The 22452-nt window shown below is 57.3% G+C and overlaps 10 protein-coding genes across 10 annotated transcripts; 4 read left to right on the forward strand and 6 right to left on the reverse strand.

Moving 5' to 3' along the window:
- Window positions 1-5268, reverse strand: FKS1 (Catalytic subunit B-1,3-glucan synthase-like protein; the record flags this gene model as incomplete). The annotated part of the gene is made up of 1 exon (XM_018884573.1): window positions 1-5268. The coding sequence occupies one exon, from the start codon at window positions 5266-5268 to the stop codon at window positions 1-3; it is 5268 nt and encodes a 1755-aa protein (XP_018741219.1).
- A 552-nt stretch (window positions 5269-5820) lies between these two features.
- On the reverse strand, window positions 5821-7452 carry MSY001_2710 (uncharacterized protein; the record flags this gene model as incomplete). The annotated part of the gene is made up of 1 exon (XM_018884574.1): window positions 5821-7452. The coding sequence occupies one exon, from the start codon at window positions 7450-7452 to the stop codon at window positions 5821-5823; it is 1632 nt and encodes a 543-aa protein (XP_018741220.1).
- A 3445-nt stretch (window positions 7453-10897) lies between these two features.
- On the forward strand, window positions 10898-11754 carry MSY001_2711 (uncharacterized protein; the record flags this gene model as incomplete). The annotated part of the gene is made up of 3 exons (XM_018884575.1): window positions 10898-11261; window positions 11441-11515; window positions 11687-11754. 3 exons carry the CDS (start codon window positions 10898-10900, stop codon window positions 11752-11754), a joined length of 507 nt encoding a protein of 168 aa, XP_018741221.1.
- A 211-nt stretch (window positions 11755-11965) lies between these two features.
- Window positions 11966-13933, reverse strand: MSY001_2712 (uncharacterized protein; the record flags this gene model as incomplete). The annotated part of the gene is made up of 2 exons (XM_018884577.1): window positions 11966-12941; window positions 13044-13933. The coding sequence occupies 2 exons, from the start codon at window positions 13931-13933 to the stop codon at window positions 11966-11968; spliced, it is 1866 nt and encodes a 621-aa protein (XP_018741222.1).
- Window positions 13934-14999: 1066 nt separating this feature from the next.
- MSY001_2713 (uncharacterized protein) lies at window positions 15000-15425 on the reverse strand (the record flags this gene model as incomplete). The annotated part of the gene is made up of 1 exon (XM_018884578.1): window positions 15000-15425. The coding sequence occupies one exon, from the start codon at window positions 15423-15425 to the stop codon at window positions 15000-15002; it is 426 nt and encodes a 141-aa protein (XP_018741223.1).
- Window positions 15426-15890: 465 nt separating this feature from the next.
- Window positions 15891-16301, forward strand: MSY001_2714 (uncharacterized protein; the record flags this gene model as incomplete). Its single annotated transcript, XM_018884579.1, has 1 exon — window positions 15891-16301. The coding sequence occupies one exon, from the start codon at window positions 15891-15893 to the stop codon at window positions 16299-16301; it is 411 nt and encodes a 136-aa protein (XP_018741224.1).
- Window positions 16302-17739: 1438 nt separating this feature from the next.
- MSY001_2715 (uncharacterized protein) lies at window positions 17740-18927 on the reverse strand (the record flags this gene model as incomplete). Its single annotated transcript, XM_018884580.1, has 2 exons — window positions 17740-18849; window positions 18874-18927. 2 exons carry the CDS (start codon window positions 18925-18927, stop codon window positions 17740-17742), a joined length of 1164 nt encoding a protein of 387 aa, XP_018741225.1.
- A 191-nt stretch (window positions 18928-19118) lies between these two features.
- Window positions 19119-20289, forward strand: MSY001_2716 (uncharacterized protein; the record flags this gene model as incomplete). The annotated part of the gene is made up of 2 exons (XM_018884581.1): window positions 19119-19296; window positions 19322-20289. The coding sequence occupies 2 exons, from the start codon at window positions 19119-19121 to the stop codon at window positions 20287-20289; spliced, it is 1146 nt and encodes a 381-aa protein (XP_018741226.1).
- Window positions 20290-20319: 30 nt separating this feature from the next.
- On the reverse strand, window positions 20320-21390 carry MSY001_2717 (uncharacterized protein; the record flags this gene model as incomplete). Its single annotated transcript, XM_018884582.1, has 2 exons — window positions 20320-21110; window positions 21228-21390. 2 exons carry the CDS (start codon window positions 21388-21390, stop codon window positions 20320-20322), a joined length of 954 nt encoding a protein of 317 aa, XP_018741227.1.
- Window positions 21391-21677: 287 nt separating this feature from the next.
- Window positions 21678-22358, forward strand: MSY001_2718 (uncharacterized protein; the record flags this gene model as incomplete). The annotated part of the gene is made up of 2 exons (XM_018884583.1): window positions 21678-21695; window positions 21783-22358. 2 exons carry the CDS (start codon window positions 21678-21680, stop codon window positions 22356-22358), a joined length of 594 nt encoding a protein of 197 aa, XP_018741228.1.
- Window positions 22359-22452: the final 94 nt, after the last annotated feature.

A 22452-nucleotide genomic window follows, 5' to 3' on the forward strand; every position in this document is an offset into this window, starting at 1 on the left:
TTATAGTGTCTCACAGAAAGTGCATAGCCCTCGTTTGTCATCGCCGTAGGCGGTGGCTTGAATTACGACTGGGACAATGATCAATGCTAGGAAGATAACCCAAGCCAAAAGGAACACAACCGTGTATCGGAGCACAATGGAGCGGCGCTGAGCCCGCTGGCGCAGAGAATAGATCGGGGCATGGATCTGCTTCGATGGACGCAGCCAGAACAGCGCTGTGGAGTGCAAACGATCCACGAACGGAACCACCAACGGAATTGAGAGAGCAAACATGAGCAGATGTGTGGTAATAAAGTCAGCTGTGAAGATGCTCATTTCCATAATCTTCACAATGTACTCACGCGCTGGCTGACTGAATGCATGGCCACCGAGACCACGTCCATACCAGCGACCCGTCCACCATGCACGGTTGGTCTCGTCGTGTTTGAACTCACGCGAGATAGCCACAGCCGTAATCACTTTAAAGATGGCCCGCTGGATAGCAATCATCGCGATAAGACCAAGAACCGTGTTCGCAGTGTTCCAGTACTCAATGTACCACAAGAATTCGAACACAGCTAGCATACCAACCACCGCGAGAGTATGAGCAATGCCAGCCATGACACTTCCAAACTTAGCGCAGCATGAATGCAAAGCAGGACCAAAGAAGAGGGAGATAAAGAAGATAACCATAAGCACAGCCGCATTCCACGCAATAGGAACCAGCGAAATGATTGCTAGACGAGCAATACCACCCTGGTACCTTCCGTCCTCGAAGGAAAGATAAGGTGCAGGGAAACTCTTCACATACGAGTAAGCGACAGCGAAGATGACCGCCATCGCGATGGGACCAAGGATCTCGTGGAACAGCATGGTCTTCCAACCGGCACGAGGCAGATCGGCAACCAGCTTCTCGCTCGGGTGGCCCAGGCGCTTCTTCTTGTATCCGGTAATACGAGTGCGGCTGAGACGGCAGTAGCCAATCCAAGAGTTCGCATGGCTTCGGCTGTTGCCACGACCCATCCAACGCAAAAATTCGCGGTAGTCGATGATGAAGTCAGAGAACGAGAATTGATGCGGGTTGAACAGGAACGGCGCAATACACAGAGCAACCAAACTGATCCAGAAATAGATCAGATGGGGCATCCAAACCGTTAATGTGGCATAGAACAACATCAACAAGTATCGGAAGCCCGAGTAAATGGAGGGGCCAGCGAAGCGCGAGTATAGCAGTGCAAAGCTCAGCCGAGTCGTCGCAAAGCCACGTCCTGTTGCAATGTAGCGAGCACCACCGAATGTAAGGTTCGTGATGATCGAGTTGGAGTAAATCTGAGTCGTAAAGATCTCGAACAAAGGACTAAGCGAGACAAACTGCTTCAACAGACGGACCAACGCCGAGATGGCACCACGCTCAGAGAGTTCCTGGAGGAAAAGAGGTAAGAACGCAATCATGAACACGAGCAGAATACTGATGACCGTACGCTGAACCCAGTATCGCACAGGGTTCAGGTAGTAGCAAGTACCTGGACCCAGCACATACGTAATGCCATTCGTGTCAGGGCAGGCCTCCAGCGTCGAATACAGCGAGCCAATGAACATTAGGGAGAACATGAACAACTGCACAGCGAGAATGACCATGATATTGTTGATGTGGAATCCAGGGTGACCATAGTAGAACGTAAGGAAACGATCCACCGGAAGCTGTGTGCCCAGGTAGTAATACTCACGCGAAAGAATCTGCTCACCCATACCATTGCCTAGCTTCGTAATGAAGTTAAGAATGGTACCGAAGCCAAGATCACGTCCTTTACCACATTGGTAGTATTCGCAGTGCTTGATACGACCGCCACGCTGGAAGACCATCATACCCGCGTAGATATCCTCGTTCAAGTGCAGACCTTTTTGAGCCTTCGAAACACCACCACGCGTTGTCATGTACACCGAGTTGAGGAAGTCAGGATGACCATAATGGAATTTACCACCAATCTGCGCCATGCCACGAGCTGCCAGGGTACCAAATGTCTGTTCCTTACCGGCAGCCACATCACCTAGAATACCAATGTTTTCTGAGAAAATATACTCCTTCGAACCAACGATGGCAACAGGGGATTGGTCAAACACATGGTACGCAGGGCCGTAAGGGTTCTCAGACGGCATATCGATGGTCTCGAACTCGGAGAGCACGTTACGAATCTTCAGACACTCTTCCAAGTAGTTGTCCTGGTTGGCATCGATCAGCTGCAAGAACTCGCCGCGATGGAAAATAATGGCGTGGTTCTGGTTGTCAGATTTTCCATCACCGAGAATTGGGTTACCCGGCAGTTCGATACGGAACTTGGGGCGACGACGGCCATTCGGAAGCATTTCCGAGTGACCGTCCACCAGGGCAGAGAACCAGCGCGATTCGCCTCCCTCCTTCGCAGGAGGTTCTTCATCCAGGTAGGCAATCAGCAGATCGGGGTAGGCACGGAGAAGGAACTCGGTGTTTTCAATCTCCTCCTTGTTGAAACGCGAGTAACGCTGCATTGAGATCACAAACTTGAACTTGCGACGACTCATACGTTCCAGCTCGCGTTCCAAACGTTCTGTGTTGCCACCGAAGAGCTGCACAATCTCAGGATTTTCCACACGGTAAAGCAGTTTAATCGCCTTGTTATAGTTCATAAAACCACTAACAGTACGATACAGGGTTTGAGCACGCAGCGACGACCAGATACGTGTACGTAAAGTGTATTCAGGCGCAGCCGACTTGAAACCAATACAATAGAAGGGTAAGTCATCTGTGCGACCACCTTTACCAGACGATTTCTCTTCTTCAAAGCCAAACGGAGCACCGCCCGCGAAGTTACCCGACTCTTCAGCGAGAATTTTAGTGTCCTTCACGAAGTTGTCCCATTCGACAGGGTGTAGCTGCTTCAGATACTCGAGCAAAGTGACACGGGTGTTCTGGTCTTCTTCACGAATAATTTCACGCAAAGACAGAAGGATCTTCTCACCATAGTGGGGTGTCAGAACAGAGAACGTCGGCATAGCATCCACTGGAAGCGGCTCCGGGAACTGGGTCGTGAGCGACTGCGCAAAAAAGCTGATGCGACGCTCGGCTTCCGAACCCTTAGGGTAGAACTCAGGCTTCGGACCTGAGTCCATCTGGTTCAAGAAGAAAGGCGGAGCACGCAGAGTACGCTTGTAGGGCGAGTCTTCAGCCGGGGCCTGGTGGTACAGCAAACGCTGAACATGGTCAATCGACAACAAGTGCTCTCGGTACATGGAGATAATAATAGCATTCCAGACCTGAGAGACAAGCACCTTAGGCTTGTACTTGATTTCCATATCCGCCGTAGCAAGCAGTTTCGAGTAAATCCGCTTAGGAAGGCGCTGGAAAATGTCAGACCACGGCGTCCAGACAGAAAGACCCAGGTAAAACGCCCAGCCAAGACTGAACACGGTGCTCCACACGACGTACCAAAGGAAAGTGTCGAGGAAGAAAAGGCACAAGTCCATAACCATCATTGCGGCGAGCGCAAAGTTCGGCTGCAACGAGCAAAGGACAGTGCCGAAGTAATTGTCATGGCACTCTTCTACGCGCATTGTCACCAGCACACCGAAAGGATCTTTGAACGAAAGAGTCAAGAAGAAGTAACTCTCTGTGAGCTTGCATCCAAACACCAGAATCCAGAGCAAGAACGAAAAGAATCGGTGCGAATTCGGCATGGGTGCAAAGGAAGCAGTGAAAGTCTGGTTAGCAAGGTACTTGCGCTTGTTCAGAGCGACTCGGTCACCGAATAGACGACTGAGAGGCATGATTGAGAACAAAGTCGTAAGCAGAGCCGACACAACCATCTGAACAATCGAGATAATGTAGCCCACGTTCCCATCCTTGTTGAAACCGAAAATGTACACGGCAGGGGCGATCATGAGGGCCATGCAAATGCCCAAGAAAATCAAACGACCAATCAAGTGGTTGGTGTTGTTCCAAGTAGTCGGAATATAGATCACTTCCACCAGTGTAGCGCAGATCATGAAAAACGTTGCAACTGCACCTCCCAATGCGGAAGCACTGAGCATCTCGGCATCACTTGGCAGACGGTTCGGCTCATACGCTTTGGGCGCATTGTATGCCATAAAGTACCAGTATAATGACACGTGGAAAATCCAAATACGATTGAAGTTAACCAGCAAATGAAGGAACGAACGCGACTCGCGATAAGTTTTGAAGAACGCCTTGCCCCAGTCAATCTTGTCAAACTTCATAAAGCGCTGTGACGGGGGAACATCTACGAGGCGCATGCCATTGTTCAATTTAATGCGGTTAATGCCCTCAGGGTACCAGAAAAGTTGGTTCACATCATCGTAACCAATGGTGCGGTCGTGATCGCGCTCCTTCTTTACAAACTTTCCGTCCACAATCTCGAAAAGCTGGTCACGCAAGAACTGGTAGAGAGGTTTGACCACAGAGTGCAGATAGAGACCTTCCGGCACCGGATCCAGACGGTTCTGGCATTCAGGCGAACGATAGTAGTCATCAGCGCATTTGAAGATGAAACACAAGCACTCAGGAACAAAGCGAACCTGGCTGCCTTCGCCCCAGCACATGAGATAGAGAGCAATTTGACGCACACGGTCATAGTCACTCATGCGGTACATCGCGTCACGCCAGCGCGCACGAGCATTTTCAAGGGACTTGGAGCCCAACATGGAAGAGCGCTTCGTTCGGCCCGAGCGCTGGGCAATGCTAGCCGCACGCGCAAGCCCCGGGTTCTGTGCTTTGCCAATAGCGTCGTCCAAATCGAGTTGAGCCGCGAAGTACCACTTGCGGTAGTTGGCATGCTCACCACCGATGTAGTCAGCATGAAGCGTCAACAGCGCTTGCTGGGGACTCATGCGACTCGAGCGAGAGTCGAGCAGTATCATCAAGTGATCATACATATTGCGCATGTTATCCCGCTGGAAACCAAACTTGTTGGCCAGGTCGATGAAAATGTCCTCGATCTCCTCTTTGGAGAGAGGAATTTGATGATCAACCGTCCAAGCTGGGTAGGGCTCACGAGGACGGACACCCATCGCAGCTGCTTCTTGGTATGCGCTGTTCACTGGCATTGCATATCCAGGTTGACCGTTGGGCGGCGAGTTGAAGGCCTGGGGGTCCATGCTCATAACTTCAGTCATCTGTGCATTGTTATCAGACAGGGTATCTGCCTGTACAGAATTTTGGTATGGCTGGTTCTCAGAGCCAGCGTAAAAAGGATTGGTAGAATAGGGTGTCACAGCACCTTCCATAGCAGAAGCCATCGTTCACTGAGCTACTGACCGCTTGAAGGTCACAATTGCCCAGTCGTCTCAAGCAAAGTGTATGAGACCCTCCAAAATACTTTCTTTGTCAAAGGTATAACCTAGACCAAGAATTAGTATACTGGACTGGACCTCACCGGCACAGCTTCACCAGTATGGGAGTGAGAAACTGAGTGTCCTGGCGCACACGCAGGTTAGGGTGCGCGACTACTCACCTGCACGCGCCGCGCTAACAGACGAACATCCACTTCGCCGCGCCAGGCCCCTGCAGTTGGATGTGAAATAATTCGCATTCCCCACATGCCCATAGCACAGCCCGCCCTACCACGGCTAGCGTGGAGCAAATAGTCTGCGGACTTGGAATTTTGTGTATGCGCTGATGAATAAAACGTACATATCGACGGCCCCTCGCACTAGACTTGTACTCGTCCACGAGGACGCAACGTGATCAGAGGTTGGGACCGCTCTGATGCATAGTGTTGATCGTGCAGGCGCTGACCATTTCATAAAAAGAGAGTACTACAAAAAGCTAGCTACTTTCACTCACAGGGGTCACGCAGCTGCTGCGACAGAAGGCGGAACGTGCACGTCGGGAGCAGGGCGAGCTGTGAACTTCAGGCGCGCGCCGTCCTTAGGGTAGATGGTAGCAATAACCATGACCTTCTCGCTGAGATCCGTAGTTTCATGCTCCCAGTTAAGCAGCATAGACGCCGTTCCAATGAGAGCGACGAGGTGCTGGACAGCGTAATCCTTGCCGATGCAGTTGTGGGGGCCGCTGCCAAACACGAGGTAGTTCTTAGGGTTCTTTGCCGCAGGCGAATCGGCCCCCTCGAGCCAGCGCTCCGGGCGGAAATCGTCAGGAGAAGGATAGGCGCTCGGGTCGTGCAAGCTATTCCAGAAACTGGGAATAATCATAGCCCCCTTAGGCACGGTGTAGTTCTCGCTGATAGGGAACGCCTGGCGCGTCATGTAAGGGACCATAATCACCGGCGGCTTCAAACGCAGGCTCTCCTTGACGACTGCGCGAGTGTAGTGCATTTTTTCCACCATGTCAATCGTCGTAGGGGCATCAATATCGTTGTTGCGGAGCGTGTACTGTTCCTCACGAAGCTTGCGCAAAACATCCGGATGGTCGGCAAGGTGCTGCAAGAGGTAGGTAAGTGCACTGGAGAGGGCATCCTGAGAAGCAAAGAGGAAGCTCAGCAGTACCATGCCAATTTCACGGTCAGAGAAGTCGCGCAGAAGCACACGACGTTGGGCTGCGTCTAGATCTTCGTTCTTGCGGTCCTCACGCGCATCGACCATGGCCTTGACCCAGGCATCCGTCAGACAGGTTACTTCCTCACCAGCGGCCATGCGCTTCTTGCTCTCAGCCGCCGTGTGCTCGAACCACTTCATCGCGTTCTTGCGCGCTTGGATAGCGCGGTACACCTTCGTACCAGGGAATGCAAAGGGGAAGTTGACGAGTTCGAGCGCCATCGTGATGAGCCAGTACTGGTCGGAGATTTGTCGGGCACCTTCCTCGGGAATGTAGTTACCACAGAAGACGCGCAAAGAGGTCTCCATGTTGAGGTGACGGAGTTGCAGCATGAAAGGCTGAGGTTCCTTGACCGGGTCTTGAAGCCACTGAGCGAAGTGCTTCTTGTAGATGGCTTCCTGAATGGGAAGGTAAATGCTCAGAGCGCGACTCGTGAAAAGCGTGTTAAGACCCTTGCGGTAGTCGACATGGACCTTTCCATTCAAAAAGACCCAGTTATCGTGGCACAGTACCTTCTTCGCAGAAGCCACAAGACATGGTTCGGCATAGGTAGGACTGTTCAGGATCTTGCGAGTGAACTCCGTGGAGGAAGCCACTACAATGAAGATATTAAACACACTGGCCACACTGAGAGGCCCACTGTTCCAGCCCTCTTGGTACTTTTCAAGCGAGGGGTGGAGCGAGTCAGCAAACTTGCCAATGATGGGGATAGTCCATTTCGAACCAGGGAGGCCGCCCTTCTTCGCGCGGTACACAACCTGTTCCAGAATTAGACAACTAACAAGAACAGTCAAAACACCAAAGATGATTTGTGTCGAGGTGATCTCTGAAAACACACCACGGGAAAATTGTTCTACATGGGATTGTAGAGTCGCATTCACATTCCGGGCCATGTCCCAGTCCTGCCCTTTCAACACCGACGCCATAATTGGGGTAAGGATAGAGGCAAGCTTGCTAGGATTTGAGACACGATTGCCCCCCTAGTGGACCTAATCGGCCCTTTAAACATGATAAACCCAAATCAGGCGATCGCGGCCTTTCTAATTACAAATTCCACCCTGGCCAATTGGATTATGTACACAGAATAGGGCGAGAATCTAAAGGTCATCCAGGAAGCGCGTGAAACAATGGAGCAGAGCTCCTAGACATGGACAAGGACCCAGACATCATCTCCGAGGGCATCAAGTCTACACCAGGGTCAAGAAAAGAGGAGGCGTTGTCGACAGGATCGGATGTGGATGCATGATCCGGCAACATGGGGGCCGCCAGTTCACGGGACGAAGATAAGGAGTGAGTACACGAGTTCTGTGAGCCGGGCGATGATTTGTCTGCATACTCTTGAACCTCGTCTTTTGCTTGAAAGGTATTTGGAGGCGCAAACACAGAAGAGAGGGGACTGCGCGCAGTGTTGCGGGCCAGTCTCCCAAGAATTTGCGGCAGACCTTGTACCCAGCGACCAAAAGCAAGCGGAGTAATGCGTCTTCTCTGCCGGCGAGAAACATCACAAAAAACGTTCTCGTTTAAGAAAAGTGCCATTTCTTTCGTCATACCATCGAAAGCTTGCATTAAAAATAGTATGGGCTTGTAGGTAAAAGCCGCAAAGGATGCACAATGCTTGGCAGAGGCGTCCATAAAAGGACTTCGATGGAAGATCAGGTTCAGCAAGATGACTCCGAGAGACCAGACATCCGATTGCTTCGGGTCGTAGCAACACGCTAGATCATGGCGACATTCAAAGGCCATGTATGGCTTGGATCCGCAGTTGAAATCACAAGAGAGCTTTGCCGACGTAGCGAGACCAAAATCAGTCAGTTTCACAATGACACTGTCGTCCTGGTTGTCCGAACTCCCGCGCCGATCTTCCACAATAAAGTTTTCGGGTTTTAGGTCGCGATGACTGATGCCGAGATCGTGGCAAAATTGGACAGCTTTGCATATCTGTTGAAAAATGTCACTGACAAGCTGAAGTCGGCGCTCAGACAAGAGGTCCTCAGGAGACGTCCTGGTCAGGAGCCAGGGTGTTGTTGAGGTATTCTGTTCCATGGGAGCGCGTTCCTGTGCTGCAAGATCGGTGGAGGCATGCGATTGTGACGAGACAGAGGAGGGCATGCCCCGTTTATCTTCGGCTTCTTCAAGCCAGAAATATAGGTCCTTGCCTGGACAATATTCGAGCACCAGGAACAGCCAGTCCGATGTTTCATAGGCACTGTACAGTGTGATGATGTTCGGATGAGGAGGAATGGATCGATGAACGGTCAGTTCATTTTGCTGAGCTTGTGCTTGATCTGGCGCCAAATTGCGTCGGGATAAGCACTTAAGGGCAAAGTAAGTAAACTCTCCCGCATTAGACAGACGTTCTTCACCAGCCCATCCACGATTTCCCTGTCTTGGCGTCTTTCCAGACAAAAAGGGATGGTATTGGCTTTGCCCATCGAACGTAGAAGCCTCACTAAAGTCGGCATCCACAGGTGACGGCGGTGACGAGTCTGTTGACGAGAGCTCGCGAACGAGATACACGACGGCATAACTTCCCTGCCCCAATAGCCTCACCACTTGGAGCGGTCCGGAATTTTGAGAGGGATCGTGTACATCCAAACCTTCCCTGGTTTGTGCTATGCGTATCAACTCACCCTCGTGATATATCCCCGGACCGACGCGATCCCCGACAGAGAGCAAATCAATAGGTGGGGGTTCACGTTCCGAAAGGTAAGAGCTAGAGCAATAAGCCGTGCCATTGCGGCTCGCATCGGATCCCATAAAGTCTTCTTCGGAGAGGTCCATGTCAAGTGACGAACACAAGTCCTCTCGGTATTCTGACGCGTGCGGCACATGACAAGGAGTGTGCGCATTCATCATGATCGAGAACGTCTTGTCCTGCGTTTTTGTGGGACTGGCTTCGGGACTCTCGGTGACAGGTAGTGCACCATTGAAAAACGAAGACGAATCCAGAGATTGCTCGAGCGAATTCCCAAGATTCAGTTGTTGGATCATTCGTATAGTCGAAATGTCGCTGTTAGAGCGTAGTGAGCTTCTTTGCATCAAATTCTCACTTGTTTTTGATCGTGCCCGAGGCAATACATGACCTGAGGTCTCCCATGGAGGTTGATCAAAAGAGCGGGACCGAGAAGGCACCTGTTCACGTCGCACGGGGGAGCCTTGAGATTCCGACAAGACTGAGAGGTATGTATGGTGCACAGGCGACTTCGCTTGTTGCTCAGCACGGGCCCAGCCCGGCGATGTCGGAAGGCTTGGTAGGCCGTCCGACGAGCAGGATGCCCAGTCATCCAAAAGTACCAAACGATGTGGTCGCTCTGGCATGACAGAGAGTGCCGCTGCTTCCCGGCTATTGGCCCGAGAAGGTGGCCGCACATACGGATGCTGTCTTGTATGGAGTACGGGGCCAGGCGACATGGACAGACGTTCCAAGGAGCCCGATAGGGTAGCTTTCGAAGCCTTTCTTGATAGATCCGGGTCAGTACGGTGGATGCGAGTACCCTGCGCGGCTCGTTGGGTGCACTTGGGTTGTCGCAAGAATACGGTACTAGGACTGGCACGCAAAGGGTGGCGCACAGCCGCAAGGGGCTCGGTGGTAGATGTATCGCTGGTGGAGCTCCGCGTGTTGCTGGAAGATGGCAATACATCAGCACTTCGGAAGTGAAGCAGGGGAGGGCGCGCCGGTGTCTGCTCCGTCCATGGCCCTGCGGCTGTGGCCGTCGGATCACCCGACATAGAGGAAAAAGTGTGAGCTAATACAGGAGCTCTGTACGGTAATGTTGCGCTGCGTGCAATATTGGTAATAGATAGAATAGAAAAGAGGGTCCCTAGAGGCCCCTGATCTCACTTCGACAATGGCGCTAGTGTTACCCTTGCCCAGTCAGCGATCGCACAGTAGTTTGCCAGCTAATTTGGGCTAGCGGAATCGCACTCCACTTGCGATAGAAGGACGCGTAAGAGTGTGTCCTAATAGGGGTGAATATATGCTGTAAGGCTCAAATTACTCCGTTTCACTGCGGAGGCTTCGCTGCATAAATGGATGCGACGTAGGTTCACCAATGATAGTGCAGGATATCTGCACTGTATGACGTTAGCTCGCTCCACATTGGATGGACCGCTCGCCTCCATCCTGTCGAGGACGCAGCCAATGGCACAAAAAACGGACATGCGTGTCTGCTCCATGGTTCCAGTTGGCGGTATCGATTCCACAGGATAGATAGGGATACACACGCTTGTCTATGTAGAGCACCAGGGGACAGTCTCCTGTTGTGGAATGTATGCTTGATAGTGCAGCGTCACCTTGGACTGGGATGTGGAGATTGTCCGAGGCCATCCCTGCACAACGACATCTGGCTTACAACGACATCTGGCCTAATAATGCCAAACGTCGACGCACCATCCAGAAGTGCTGTGACGGTCACCGAGAGTCAAGAGGATGCGCAGGTAGCAGAAAAGGTAACGTCAGACTTCCTTGTGGTGATCTTGGACCTGGATAAGATGACATGGATGCAAGTGGCCAGCCAACGAGCAAGCCCCGAAGAGCGGGCAGCTGCGGCCTATGAGACCTTGAAAAATGTCATTTCGTCTGTCCTTGTGTTCTTAAATGCACATATTGCCATGCAGAGTGGCAATGGTTTGGCTGTCTATGGGGCTGCGGCTGGCCAGGCGTGTCTCCTTTATACCTCAAGCGCACATGCGCCCCTCCTGGCGCGCTCCTGGCGCACACAAGATACCCGAGTAAGTGAGTGCCTTCCCTTTAAACAGATGGACGATGCCGTGTTCCACGGTATACGGGAATTGTTCTATGGGTCCAAGGGCGAGTGTAACGAACCTGTGGGTATAGTGCGCGCATTTTCCCTGGCTTTGTGTCACATTAACCGGATGGCTTCATCGCTGGACGTCCCCTTATCGACCGCACAGGTGGGGAGAATGGGGGCTTTAGGAGGTGCATCTTCTTTTCGGCACCGAATTCTGGTCCTCAGCGCCACGCCCGATGTAAGTGCCCAGTATGTCCCGATGATGAATTGCATTTTTAGTGCACAGAAGCAGGGGATCCATGTGGACGTGTGCAAGCTGTTGGGAGGGGAGACGGTGTTCCTACACCAGGCATGCCACTTGACAGGCGGGCACTATTATCGTATCCCGAGCCTGGATGGACTCCTTCAGACGTTGATGACGTCGTTTTTGCCGTCGCGATCTATACGGCCACTGCTCATGTTCCCAGCCCTGGATGAGGTGGACTTTCGAGCAGCCTGCTTTTGTCACCGTCGGAATGTGGACATTGGGTATGTGTGTTCTGTATGCTTGAGCAGTACGTTTGAGGCATGGGTCTATCTTACAGTGCAGTATTCTGTGAACCACGGTCATCGTGCTTGATCTGCCACGTGCCTTTCCTGCAGAGCACGCTTCAGCGCCTCGAGGAGGAGCGTCAAGTGGCCGCCATGCTTAGGTCTCGGCCGTAGGCTGTGACTTTTGGAGCCATGCTCGGATACCTGCGCGATTGGCAAATTCCACGAGACCGCCGTGTTGATCCCGGACGCGCAAGGCAAGACCGAGTCCTTCAGTAGCGTGAGGTGCGCTCTGTGTGTCATACAGGCGAAGAATGTGGCTAGCAATCGCACGAAGCTCGCTTCGTGTCACGTCGAAGAGCTCCCACCATGGTCTGGGCTCTAGTGGCAGGGAGAGGGGCTTGTGGAAAGCGTTGGGTTCCAGTGTGAGGAGGTAGATAGACGCGCAGGCAATGGTGTGCGTTGGGAAGAGGCAGTATACGGGCGTTTGAAGCGCATCCGAGAGGTAGTTCCATGCGACTTGCGCAGCCGAGATGCTTCGCTGGGGGTCACACAGTAGAGGCAAGGAGGCGGATGCTACGCCCATGACCTGTAGATAGTTAATCATCAGCGCGTATGGCAGGTGCACCTGTACGTGAAATCCCAGGCGCTTGAGAATTTGCATCTCGGCGACGACCATGGCGTCCTTGGCATCGTAGAACATCTGGGAATAATAGTCGGATGCCTTGTATGTGAATGGCTGGCTTTCTAGGGGTCTCTGCGCATCGCTGGGTCCATGGAGCGCGCGTGAGCGAGGACCTGGGCAGGTGCGAGAGCAGTGGTACGCACGCTGCAGAAGATAGTCGTAGACAAGCAATAAATCCCGGAGACGCACGGGCACTTCGCTCAGCTTAGACGCAAGCATGAGTGACCCCATGCCAATGTCGTGTACGTTGAACTGCTTCATGGATGATACAAACCAGAACCGGCGGAAGAGGACCTGTGCGGTGGCCATAGCGGCCTGAGGCAGTGACAGTAAGATGCCTGCTTGTTGGATCTGCTGGCATGCATATGTGCATAGCTCTTCTTCAAGTGCTGCGTCGATGCCGTCGTGGGATGAGGGTGTGTGCAGCACCTGCTCATCGCTTGCCAGGCTATTGAGGGGTGTCATACACCACCCGTAACCGTGGCGCGTGGCGGCTCGTCAAATGGGCAAATTGGTCATTTATGACTGCAGCACGCTCCACTCTGCATACAACTCCTGCATCAGCTCCTCAATCTGGACTATGTTTTGCCGCGAGGTGCTCATTTTATGTGCCGCCTGGGTATGCATATCCATGTACCCTCTGCAAAGGACCGAGAGAGGAGAAGGCGATGGCAAACGTGCGGCATGCTGGACATGATCGGCCATGCGGAGAAAGCTGCTGGGCGAGTACACGGCACCAGTTGGCGAACGCGGGGTGAGCGGCAATGGCACCCTGGCGAGGTGCCGGTCCACCCTGGAAATACTGTCTGAGGAAGGATCAGTGACACCCAATGCCACGAGCAAGTCCGAATGACTGTTTTCTCTCGCATCTGAAGCGGCCGTATACCCAAATACCACGTCGTGTCCGTGCTCGACCGTGACGGATGGCGGGCGCTCTACCCTATCCCTGAGCCAGAGAACATTGTCTTCTGTTTCTGGTCCGGCACCAAATAACGCAGACTCTGGGCCCTGCTCCAGCGTCGAGAAGGGCATGCGCCCATCGTGCGTGAAGGGGCGCGGCGAGGGTGGCCCGTGGGACAAGCCATCGCCGGCAGAGAGCGGACCCTTGTGCCGCGAAGTGTCCTCCAAGGCCGAAAAAGGACCACGACCTCGACTCAGCCGGCCTGTATCCAGCCGGAGCGGTACCTTGATGGCGCGGGACCGCTTCAGACCGCTCCCTGGCAGGCTAGCGACGCTTGGAGTGGACGCCATCGGATTGTAGTTGTCAGCGATAGTGGCAGGTGGCAGCAGGCCGACTGCCGCGCTCACGGTGGCCCAGGTGGGCGGAGGCGGATTGAGTTCCTCTATAGCCCCTTCCAACGTCCAGGGCGACCCTGGCTGCGACAGGTCGTCGTCCGCTGGAACGGAGGGCGAGTATATACCGCAGGGGCTCGTTGTCATGAGCAAAGAGCGACTGCATCCTACAATCCTTTCCTTCCCATATATTCCCGCGTAGCTTTGTCCCTATCGACGTGCATATGCACTCGCCTAAAGACCATCTGTACGTGATCCTCTAGAGGACCGTGCGCTGGTGGAGCGCAAGGGCCTCGCGTCCAGGCTGACTCAGCAATCCAGGCCGCCCCTCGAGTCTGTTGTGGACGACGTCGACACCGAGGGAGGGAATGCAGTCGCTCACACGGCTGATTTACGGTCCGTCAAAGGAAGAGCGCGTGAGGCATGTACAACAGCGCCTGCGACAGGAACAGCGAGCGCTCGATCGCGAAGTTCGTCAAATTGATCAGGCTGTAGCGAAAGTCAAGGTCGATATCAAACGACTTGCGCGCAAGGGCGATACGGCCAACGCCCGTATACTAGCGAGCGAGGTCGTCCGATCGAACAAACACAAGCTGCGACTTATTACAAGCAAGGCTCAGCTGAACAGCATCGCCCTTCAGCTCCAGCAGCAACTATGTACGCAGCGGAAACTAATGCAGCCATGTACAAGGTGACAGGGCACCTGCAAAAGTCCACGGAAATTATGAAACTGTCTCAGAACCTTATCCAGATACCCCAAATGACCAGTGCGATGCGCGACATGGGTGCCGAGCTGATGAAGGTACGCCGGGGAGCTGACCCAGGCGGGCATTCTTGAGGAGATGATGCATGACGCCCTCGACGCGAGTGCACTCGGTGAGGACGCCGCTGAGATCGACGAGGCAGCGCAAGACGAGGTGAATCGCGTCTTGTATGAGCTGACAGATGGTGCGTGGCGCCTAGCTTACGGCAGGCAAGCTGGGCGAAGCCGAGGCGGCGCCAGCGCATGCGCCTTTGGAAGGCAACGCGTCCCAGGAAAGCGAGGCCGGCACCGAGTCGCTCGAGCAGATGCAAAAGGCCCTCCAGGGGCTACTGCAGGGATAGATACATGGCACACTCCGCTGACAGGCGGACTGGGGCATTTCCAGCTAGTAAAGTACATGTGGACATTACGACCTAGTATACGAGTGGCCGACGGGCCCGATGCAGGCCTCTACGTCGACGAGAACTTGGTCACCGAGCGGGTAGCCTCGGCGATGGCGTGCTTCGACAGCTCGCCAGGGAGAATCAAACGAACAGCCGTCTGGATCTCACGCGAAGAGATGGTGCTCTTCTTGTTGTAGCTGGCCAGCTTCGAGGCCTCGGTGGCGATGCGCTCGAAGATGTCCTGCACGAACGAGTTGAGAATGGCCATGGCCTTGTTCGAGATACCAGTGTCGGGGTGCACCTGCTTGAGGACACGGTAGATGTAGGTCGAGTAGGTCTCCTTGCGGACCTTGCTGCCCGACTTCTTCTTCTCCGACGACTTCGAGGGGGCCTTCGAGGTCTTCTTGGCACCCTCCGAGGGGGCCTTGCCAGCCGAGGCAGGGGCCTTGCCGGCCGTCGACGGGGGCTTCTTCTCAGCAGGCTTAGGAGGCATGGTTGAGGATCGAGTGGGTGACGGACAGGGCGGCGGGCGCCGAATGGCCTATATACGTTTCTGCCGTCGCTGCGCGCGGAACGCGCCAGCCACGCGAGGCGCGCAGTTGGGCGTGGGATCAGCGCCGTGCCGCGCCGGAGCGGCGCGAGCGCGCAAAATCAATTATTGTCCACTTCAGAAAATCCACGTGCGTGGACAGAAATTCGGCGTTGTGGGTACATAGGCGTGGATGAGCCAATCAGTGGCGTGCATGTGGACCTATCCGAGTGGACACAAATATGCCCGCGTGATGCGGCGAGCCGACGCGCGTGGACGCGAACGCAGACGCGGGCGTGAGATCAGCGCAGGGGCGGACGGCCGTGCGGCGAATGGCGGCCGCTTGGCAATAAAAGGACGCCTCAGGCCGGCGGTGCCAGTCCTTCCCTAAGACACTGGTCTTTTCTATATCCCTCCCTCCAAGTAACAATGACTGGTGGCAAGTCTGGTGGTAAGGCCGGTGACGCGTCGGCCGCGAAGACCCAGTCGCGTTCGGCCAAGGCCGGTCTGCAGTTCCCTGTCGGTCGTATTCACCGTCTCCTCCGCAAGGGCAACTACGCCCAGCGTGTCGGTGCTGGTGCGCCTGTCTACCTGGCGGCCGTGCTGGAGTACCTGGCCGCTGAGATTCTCGAGCTGGCCGGCAACGCCGCCCGCGACAACAAGAAGTCGCGTATCATTCCCCGTCACCTTCAGCTCGCCATCCGCAACGATGAGGAGCTGAACAAGCTCCTGGGCGGTGTCACCATCAGCCAGGGTGGTGTCCTTCCCTTCATCCAGAGCGAGCTTCTCCCTGCCAAGAGCGGCAAGTCGAAGAAGGCTGTGGGCTCGCAGGAGATCTAAGCTGCTCATATCGCGCCTTTCGGCTCGCTCGGAGTGCTGTTCTAAGTATGTAGACAGATCCGCTGTACTTCTACCTATTCCCTGTTTCCTGTGTCTGGTCGAGCCGGGTGGAGAAATTCGCCCTTTTGTGTGCATGGCGCTTGTGCGGTCGGTCGTCGGTCAGGTCCTGGAGCGTGGCGCGCCTCGCTCGCCGGCGCGTCGCGCGCTCCGTCGGTGTGCACGGTCCTTAGAAGGGGGGACGGAGGCCGTTCGCGAGGCGTGTGTGCAAGTACTCCGGCACTCGGAAGCAGCCTGCCTCGTGTATCCCTATGAACATGTGCCTGCGTCCTTGCGGGCGGAGCGTGCTGACGCTCTTTTCCTTGCCTGTGCCTTTGCCCTTGCACACGACCCCGCCAGCCGGCCCGCCTCTTTCTGGCTTAAGTGCGTTCACGACCTTGATCGTGTCCTCATCGTGGCGCCGCCCGACGGGGCGCGTGTGGCACTCGCCCACGCGTTGATCGCCGCTGTACAGGCGCACTGCGACGCATGTGATGCATCTGACCAACGTGCCCCCCGCAAGCGCCTGCGCCATGCGATCGAGGCGCCGCGCCGCTCGTTGCCCACGGCGTCCGCCCCCGTGCACGAATATGCCGAGCCTCCTGACCTCGGGACGTTCCAGCGCCATTGCGTGAGCAATGTGTGCGCCTATGGCCGGCCGTTTGTCGCACGCCAGTTCGCCCAGTCGTGGCCGGCGCTCGAGCGGTGGCAGGATCCTGCGTACCTGCTGCACCGCGCTGGCCCCGGCCGCCATGTGCCGGTGGAATCTGGGCGCACATACACTGATCCGCAGTGGGGCCAGGGCCTATGGCCGTGGGCCGCATTTCTCGCACACATACAGTGGGGGCGCGCGTCAGCGCCGCGCGCTCCGACACTGTACCTCGCGCAGCACACCCTCCTCACGCAGTTCCCCTGGCTGGCCGACGACTTTACGACGCCTGCGTACGCTGTGCACGGCACCAAGAGCCCCGCGGCGCACGGGCGTGCGGCGCCGGTCGTGCAGGTGTGGATGGGCCCTGCTGCGACCACGTCGCCTGCGCATACGGATCCGTACTACAACTGCTACGTGCAGGTGGTGGGCCACAAGCTCGTGTGGCTCGCGCCGCCTCCCAGCGATAGCACGGGCGGCCTATGCGTGCACGGCGGCCCCGAGGACGAGGACGTGTATACGCGATGGATGAGCAATACGTCGCGGGTCGACGTATTTGGGCCGCTGGACGCGGCGCCCGCGGCATTCCAGGCACAGGTGGCGCCGTGCGCCGAGTGGGTGTACCTGCATCCCGGGGACCTGCTCTTTGTGCCGCCCGGGTGGTGGCATGCGATGCAAAGCACGACGCAGGTATGTGCGCATGGCTGACAACAGAGCCTATCTGTGTCGTTCTGGTTCTAGCCTACGTCACATCTAGAGGCCCTGGAGCACGGCCTCGGTGAACTGCTGGGTGGTCGAGCTGCCGCCCATGTCAGCGGTGCGCACCTTGCCGTCGGCCAGGACGCGGTACACGCTAGCCGCAATCTGGTTGGCCTGGTAGTCGAGGCCGAAGTGGCGGAGCATCATCGTCGCGCTGAGGATCATCGCCGCGGGGTTGGCCTTGTTGGTGCCCATAATGTCCTTAGCAGCGTGACGGCAGCCGGGCTCGTACAGAGCGTACTCGCGGCCGATGTTGGCACCAGGCACGATACCGGGGCCGCCGACGAGCGAGGCGCCGATGTTAGAGACGATGTTGCCGTACAGGTTGGGCATGACCATGACATCGAACTGCTGGGGGCGGCCGACGAGCTGCATCGATGTGTTGTCCACGATCATGTCGTTGGCCGCGATGCCCGCGCTCTTGTACTCCTCGGCGACACGGCGGAAGGTGTTGAGGAAGAGACCGTCACCGAGCTTCATGATGTTGGCCTTGTGCACGCAAGTCACCTGCTTGCGGTTGTTCTTCAGCGCAAAGTCGAACGCGAAGCGCGCAATACGCTCCGCCTTGAAGCGCGTCGACACCTTGAGGGACTCGACAATCCCGGGCGAGGGGCTGTGCTCGAGACCCGAGTACTCACCCTCCGTGTTCTCACGGATGATGGCGAAGTCGACGTCCTTGTGGCGCGTCGGGAAACCGTCGAGCGTCTTGCAGAACACGATCGAGGCGTAAATGTCGAGCTGCTGGCGCATCGCCACGTTCCAGCTGTTGTGCGAGCCGGCGCCCGTGGGGGTGAACAGCGTGCCCTTGAGACCGACCTTGTTGCGGCGCAGGCTGTCCATGGCCTGCTGGAACAGCGAATCGTGGCCCTGCATCTCACCCGAGAGGTCGAACTCCTCCCACTCGATCGGCACGTTGGTCTTGTCGAAGATCTCCTTCACCGAGCCGGTGATCTCCTTGCCGATACCGTCACCGGGGATCAGCGTGGCGGTGTACACGCCACCGTACTTGGTCAGTCCCTGTGCGTTAGCTCGGGCTTCGTCCGATGCTCGTACCTTGGTTGGGCGGGGCGTCTGGGCCGTCAGCGTCGACACCGAGCGGAGCGCCTGTGGTCAGAGATACACACGCACCTGCTTCGGGGCGCCCGAGCCAGTCGCGCGAGGGAGCATACGCAAAACACTCATCCTGTCAGTAATCGATGCGGTTCAGGAGCAGCCCGCGGCCGCCCGTCCGACGACCGACCGCGGCCGCGCGTCGGCCGCGCGCTTGCTTTTTTTTCGTCGGCCGAATTTTATGTCCCGTGCAGCTTCGCAGCAGCGCCGAGGCTGGCGACGTGCCTGGGTGGCCGAGCGGCCCGACGTCTTTCACCACGACCATGATGTTTGCCGCTGCTGTCCCGCGAGCCCTTCGCCCTGCTTCTGTTACCACGCGCCCTCTCAGCGCCGCTCTGCTGCGCCGTGGCCTGGCCACCGAGTCGAATGCCCCGACGTCCGCGTACAACAAAGAGAAGGATGCGGACGGCCTGTACACAGTCACGCTTTTCTCGGGTGACGGTACGTCACGCTGCTACTGACGCAGGTATCGGTCCGGAGGTGTCGGGCGCCGTCAAGTCTATCTACGAGGCCGCGAAGGTGCCCATCCGCTGGGAGGAGGCGGACGTGACTCCCTCGATCAACAGTTACGGCAAGCAGGTGATCCCCGACGAGACGATTGCGTCGGTGCGCCGGAACACGGTGGCGCTCAAGGGCCCGCTTGCGACGCCCATCGGCAAGGGCCACGTGTCGCTCAACCTGACTCTGCGCCGCACCTTTAACCTGTTTGCGAATGTGCGTCCCTGTGTCTCGATCCAGGGCTTCAAGACGCCCTACGACAATGTGAACACGGTGCTGATCCGTGAGAACACCGAGGGCGAGTACTCGGGTATCGAGCACGAGGTCGTCGACGGTGTCGTGCAGAGCATCAAGCTCATCACCTACGAGGCGTCGGAGCGTGTGGCGCGCTACGCCTTTTACCACGCCCAGCAGAACGGCCGCTCGCGCGTCACGGCCGTGCACAAGGCGCCCATCATGAAGATGTCGGACGGCATGTTCCTCACTGCGTGCCGCAACGTCGCGAAGGAGTACCCTGACATTGAGTACGACGAGGACTTGCTCGACCGTGCATGCCTGCACATTGTCCGCGACCCGACGCCGTACTCGGACCGCGTCATGGTCATGCCCAACCTGTACGGTGACATTCTCTCGGACATGTGCGCGGGTCTCATTGGCGGTCTCGGTCTGACGCCCTCGGGCAACATTGGCCGCGATGCGTCGATCTTCGAGGCCGTCCACGGCTCGGCCCCCGATATTGCCGGCAAGGACAAGGCGAACCCGACCGCGCTGCTTCTCTCGTCGATCATGATGCTCCGCCACATGCACCTGTTCGAGCACGCCGACCGGATCGAGCGCGCCATCTTTGACACGATCGCCGCTGGCGAGCGCACTGGCGACCTCGGCGGCAAGCTCGGCACGCGTGCCTTTACCGAGCGCATCATCTCGCGCCTCTAATCATAGACAGCTAGTCCTTGCTATGGTGGCTCAGTCGTAGCGCGCCGGGCGCTCGTCTGCATACCGATCACGCTCGTAGCGCATCGCCTCATCGTCCTCAGCGCGGGATGGCGGTGCACCTCGCCGCTCGTCCTCTCCATCGTAGCGCGCACGCGGCGGCGGACTGCGCGAGCGTGCACGCGGTGGACTTGCACGGCGGCGCCAGTCGTCCGAGTCGGGGCCATGGCCGCGACGGTACCGCGGGCCGCGGTCGTCACGGCGCGCCCAGCTGCCTGCTCGGTCAGTGTCGTCGTACCGCCCGCGGTCGCGGCGGCCGTAGGAGTCGCGGCCATAGTCGCGGTCTCGGTAGTCGCGGTCGCGGTCACGATCGCGGCCATAGTCGCGGCCATAGTCACGGCCCTCATCACGATCCCGGTCGCCCCGGTAGGCGGCGCCGCGGTACGAGCTGCCCGGGTGGCGCGGCGGCGCATAGCGGTCGTCGGCCGGACGCGGGTTGCCGCGGTACTCTCCGGGCGTCGGGTCGTGCGCGCGCGACGTGCTCGAGTAGTCCACGCGGATGCGGCGGCCGTGCAGCTCGACGCCGTTCATCTGCTGGATGGCTTCCGTGGCAGACTCGACGTCCTTCATCGTGAGGAAGCCAAAGCCGCGCGAGCGGCCGGTCCGCGCGTCGTACACGATGACGACCTTTTCGACCTCGCCGACGCGCCCGAACTCCTCCTCAAGGTCGCGTTCGGTCGTGCGAATGCTCAGACCAAAGGCGCCGATAATGTTTGAAGGCGCCGGCGAGGGACGCGCTGCTTCCGCTGCGCCACGCGCGCCCCCTGGCGGGTATCGGTCGTCGCGACGGCGCGGAGCGCGATCGTACGGGCGGCGGTCGTACGTATCGCGCGGGGGGCGCCGCTCCCAGCGGTCGCGTGGAGGCGGGCGGCGGCGGTCACCATCGCGCTCGCGCTCGTCATCGCGCTCGCGGTCGCGCACCGATGGCTCGCGCTCCAGCTCCATCTCGCTGTCGCGGGCCTCGCGGCGGTCAAAGTCGTCGTTCTCCGCGTTCTGCCACTCGCGGTCGGCCGGCGGAGCATCTTGCGTCATTCCCTCAGCCATCTCTGCGCGCTGAGGAGCCTCTGGGCTCAGGGGTGCGTCCACATCCGCCTGGTGTCAGTCGCGCCAGCGCTGCGTACCATGTTGGTGGGCTGTGGGCGGATCGCGGGACGCAGCGCGCGGGGCCGTTCACTCGCGCGAGGTGCAGCTGCCCGCAGGTGCCACGTGGCCCAGTGTACCCACACACGTGATATGATACAGTTTTGTGTCACATGGGAAAATGGAGGTCGCGGCTGGCCTCGGGCGGCCGCCGCGCTTTCTTCTATCCATCCTACGAGCTAGCTGTCCCGATGGTGCGTACCGGTGCGGTGTCTCGCGGCACCCGCTCGCGCACGACTCTGTGCAGGTTGAGCGATGAGCGCGAGACACACATCTAAGAACATACTAACCGCCAGGGTGTTGACATCAAGAAGCACCACGTCAAGACGGGCCACCGCACGGCGCCCAAGAGCGAGGACCCTTACCTGCTGCTGCTTGTGAAGCTCTACCGCTTCCTTGCGCGCCGTACGGACTCGCGCTTCAACAAGGTGATCCTGCGCCGCCTGTTCATGTCGAAGATCAACCGCCCGCCGGTCTCGGTCTCGCGCGTGATGTACCTGTCGCGCCACCAGGGCGGTATCGCCAAGGATGCGTCGGAGACGCCGAAGACGGTGGTCGTTGTCGGCACCATCACCGACGACAACCGCGTGCTTGAGCTGCCCAAGCTCAGCATCGCTGCGCTCCGCTTCACCCACACCGCGCGCGCGCGCATCGAGGCCGCTGGCGGTGAGTGCCTGACCCTGGACCAGCTGGCGATGCGCGCCCCGACCGGCAGCAACACGATCCTGATCCGCGGTCCCAAGAACGCCCGCGAGGCTGTCAGGCACTTTGGCTTTGGCCCCCACAAGCACAAGAAGCCGTTTGTGCGCTCCAAGGGCCGCAAGTTCGAGAAGGCGCGTGGCCGCAGAAAGTCGCGCGCCTTCCGTGTGTAATCACAGCCTTGACTGGCTACGTAGCTGGCAGCTGCCACGACTCGGGTCGGCGCTGTCGAAAAATGGGCATTCGATCTCCCTAGATGAGCATGTC

Source organism: Malassezia sympodialis, genomic scaffold (assembly GCF_000349305.1).
Source record: "Malassezia sympodialis ATCC 42132 genomic scaffold, msy_sf_13, whole genome shotgun sequence".
NCBI classification, from domain to species: Eukaryota; Fungi; Basidiomycota; class Malasseziomycetes; order Malasseziales; family Malasseziaceae; genus Malassezia; species Malassezia sympodialis.